Source organism: Rhea americana, unplaced genomic scaffold (genome assembly GCF_003343005.1).
Source record: "Rhea americana isolate MKP2758 unplaced genomic scaffold, rheAme1 scaffold_204, whole genome shotgun sequence".
NCBI lineage: Eukaryota > Metazoa > Chordata > Aves > Rheiformes > Rheidae > Rhea > Rhea americana.
The window spans coordinates 168,354-172,075 of NW_028186195.1; the positions used below are offsets into that span (position 1 = coordinate 168,354).

The 3,722-nt window shown below is 65.9% G+C and overlaps 1 protein-coding gene across 1 annotated transcript in view; it reads left to right on the forward strand.

Moving 5' to 3' along the window:
- Positions 1-4: 4 nt before the first annotated feature.
- FGFR1 (fibroblast growth factor receptor 1) overlaps positions 5-3,722 on the forward strand; it is a gene marked incomplete at its 5' end in the record, with an annotated part of 10,226 nt that continues 6,508 nt past the window's right edge. The window contains 5 exons of the mRNA XM_085304220.1: positions 5-134; positions 361-536; positions 920-1,043; positions 1,412-1,602; positions 1,787-1,937. Coding sequence (XP_085160346.1) covers positions 5-134; positions 361-536; positions 920-1,043; positions 1,412-1,602; positions 1,787-1,937 — 772 coding nt within the window. The remainder of the gene's footprint in view (positions 135-360; positions 537-919; positions 1,044-1,411; positions 1,603-1,786; positions 1,938-3,722) is intronic.

Consider the following 3,722-nt stretch of genomic DNA (forward strand, 5'->3'; position numbering starts at 1 on the left):
GGGGTCCCTGCCGCGGGCGTGCAACCGCACCGTGGCTCCTTGTCCTGCAGACGCGCTCCCCTCTGCCGAGGATGATGACGACGAAGACGACTCCTCCTCGGAGGAGAAGGAGGCGGATAACACCAAGCCGAACCGTACGTGAGAGATGGTTTTGCCCGATCTGCTGTGTCCCCCCCGCCCCGTCCCTCCCCGCCTCACGTCTCCCCGGCCGCATCCTGCCCCTTCCCTGCCAGAGCCGTGCACGGGAGCACCTCGTGCACATCCCCGGCCGAGCCCGGCCACCGGCGAGCGAAGCGCCGGAGCTCCGCGGGCCGCAGCGCCCGCCGGCCCGCGCTGAGCCCCTCCGCTCCGGCTCCCCAGAGGCCGTAGCTCCCTACTGGACCTATCCCGAGAAGATGGAGAAGAAGCTCCATGCCGTCCCTGCGGCCAAAACGGTGAAGTTCAAGTGTCCGTCGGGCGGGACGCCCAACCCCACGCTGCGCTGGCTGAAGAACGGCAAGGAGTTCAAGCCCGACCACCGCATCGGGGGATACAAGGTGCCGGGGGACCCGCGCGCGGCCCGGCTGGCGCACGCGGAGGCGGAGGGCTCGGTCCGGGCAGAGCCGGCTCCTCGCAAGGAGCCGCCGCGGGGGCTCGCTGCGGGGCCACGCAGCGAGGAGGAGGAGGGGGAGGAAGGGGCTCTGCAGCCAAAGAGGCACCAAAGCACCTGCTGGCACAAGCCCCCGACCCTGTTGCAAGCTAGACCCACACAGTAACCTGCTTCTGGGTCCTGTTTGCACCAGCCCCGACCTTTGCGGGAGGGGGAAGGCGCTCGGGGGGAGCCCGCCGGTCCCCACGTTGCTCCCTGGGAGCAGTTAGGGCCCCTGCGCTGGGAAGGCGAGCTCGAGCGGGGCTTTACGGGCTCTGCCGTCGCCCCCAGGTCCGCTACGCGACCTGGAGCATCATCATGGACTCCGTGGTGCCGTCCGACAAGGGCAACTACACCTGCATCGTGGAGAACAAATACGGGAGCATCAACCACACCTACCAGCTGGAYGTCGTGGGTGAGAGCGGGGGGCACGCGGGGGACGGCGGCGCCCGAAAGCCCCGGGGCCGGGCCGCGGGGGCTCGCCCCCCACCGGGCTGGGGAGCGCTAATTGCAGGGGAAATAATTCCGCGGGCCAGACAGAAACTTTTTCTAATCGCCTTATTAGCCATAATTCCCAGCTGGGGAGGCTGGTCTGAGCAGTTCCACATGTGGAGCTGCTCTAAATGCCAGTAAATGAACCATTAAAAATGTGATTTAATTTGATTACACTGAGCAAACCGAAGGGAAGGGGCGGGGGGGACGAAGGGGCTGCGTGGCGGGAGGGGCGGCGCGTCCCGGCGAGCGGAGGGTGTGTAAGGGCGCCCGTGCGTGTGCCGGCCCCAGAGCGCTCCCCGCACCGGCCCATCCTCCAAGCCGGCCTCCCGGCCAACAAGACGGTGGCGCTGGGCAGCAACGTGGAGTTCGTCTGCAAGGTCTACAGCGACCCGCAGCCCCACATCCAGTGGCTGAAGCACATCGAGGTGAACGGCAGCAAGATCGGCCCCGACAACCTGCCCTACGTGCAGATCCTGAAGGTAGAAGCCCCGCGCGGGCGCGCTCCCCTGCCCTGCTCCCCGCGCCGAGGCACGCTCCGAGGGGCGAGCCGCGGCGGTTCCCGCGCGGGCACCCCGCGCTCCCGGGTTTGGGGCCGGCCGCCGCTCCGGGCGCTCGCCGTTCCGACCGCGCCAACGTGACTCCTGTGTTGTTGGTTTGTTCTAGCACTCGGGGATTAATAGCTCTGATGCGGAGGTGCTGACCCTGTATAATGTGACAGAGGCCGAGAGCGGGGAGTATGTTTGTAAGGTTTCCAATTATATTGGCGAGGCCAACCAGTCTGCGTGGCTCACGGTCACCAGACCTCTGGCGAAAGGTAATCGGAAGAACACCCAGTGGGATGTTTCCTTGGACAGCCAGTCCCCAGCGGTGGAAAACAAAAACTCTGGGCTCTCTTGTTTCTGCTGTATTTCTGGTGCAAAAAGCCATGGAAAAATCCTCAGCGTGGCCGGCTGGGTTTCGTGTCCTGTCCTCCCCCTCCCTCCCCCGAGGCGTTTCTCCTGCTGCTCCCGGCCGAGGTGCCCGGCCGGCCGGTTGTGCCCCTCCTGTCTCCGTCCTCGTGCRTCCCTGTGTCCTGAAACCAAGCCGGCTGGTCTTTCTGAGGTCCATTTTTCCATGCCGCCCATTGCCAGCATGCTCAGATGGGCAGGAAGCTCCGTTTGGTGAAGGGTTTTTAACCAGCATCTCCGTAGGTCCACCTGGATGAGTGGTCATCCTGAGGGTCTCTTTAACAGGTCTACAGTGGTCTCTGTCTGCTACCGGGGGTCTGGCAAATGAGACTTTGCTCCTCCCTCCTCTCCTCTGGCCTGCTTCCAGGAGATCTCATGTCGTTTGCTTGTCCGTTTTTGCTTCCATTTTTCCTTCTAGACGGCTGGAGTTAACACAACAGACAAAGAAATGGAAGTCCTTCACTTAAGGAATGTCTCATTTGAGGATGCTGGGGAGTATACATGTTTGGCGGGTAATTCTATTGGGATCTCCCATCACTCTGCATGGTTGACAGTTCTCGAAGGTATATACTCCTCTTCCTGTCCCTTTCCTCCCTCATTTCTGTGTTCGATGTCGTATGCATTGCGGTCCGGGAGAGAGCGCTTCCCCGCCCCCGGGGGTCCCTCTGCCCTGAAGACTAACGAGGGCCTCGCGCGCGGCAGCGAGCGCCCAGGGCGCAGGTCCCGCTAGCGGGAATGCCTGCGGCGCGGCACGGCGCTGGTTTCTCCAGGAAAGGAGGAGGGTTTCTCCTGGAGAGGGACAGATGAGGTGTCCTCCCGCTGCACGCACAGCCCCCCGCGCCTCTCCCCCAGGGGCGCAGCCCGCTCGCTCTCTCCCGGCCCGGGCGATGCATACCGGGGTGCCTTTAACCAGGGGTTGCTCTGCTCTAGCGGGCTGCTCCCACTCCCCCGGGCACGGCCGGCCTCTCCTCCCCACGCCAGCGCTCGCGGCCTCGCCGCGCTGAAACGGAGCAGAGGCAGCGAATGCAAGGAAAGAAAAGCTCCGACGGGGCGGGCGCTGCCGCCAGTCCGCTGCGCTCTGCACCCCCCGATTGCGGCGGGAGGAGCTGGCCTTGCCCTGCGGGACGGGGACGGCGCCCGGGTTGCATGTCGCTTCTGGTGTGCTGCGTGGGCACGGCCGCGGCTCGGCCCGGCCCCGCTGATGCTGCTCCGCAGCCATCAGTGCCGCCCGGACAAAAGCCCGATAACGGCAGCCAGGGGAAGTTTTGCGTGGCTATTGCTTTCCAGCCAAAAACTTCCCCGTTATCAGGTGCAGCTTTGTCCGCGGGTGCTCGGAGCTTGTGCAAAGCTTGGGCTCGCTCTCGCACCTCTCTGAGTCTCTGCTCTTGGGGGGGCCGGGGTGGGGGTCCTGCGGCGCCCGGGGAGGCGTGCACCGGCAGCTCCCGCGCCGCCGGCCCCGCTGCTGCTCGCGGCCCGCGGGGAGGGAGCCCCCGCTCCGCTCCGCGCCCGGCCGCTCTGCCCCCAGCTCCCCGCCGCTTTCCCGCTCCGCCCGCGCTCCGGGAGCCTCTCCGCCGTGCTCACGGCAATGAATCCCCAGGGATTCGCGGCTCTGCGCGCGGCGGAGCGCAGCCCCAGGGAGGGCGCGGGGAGGG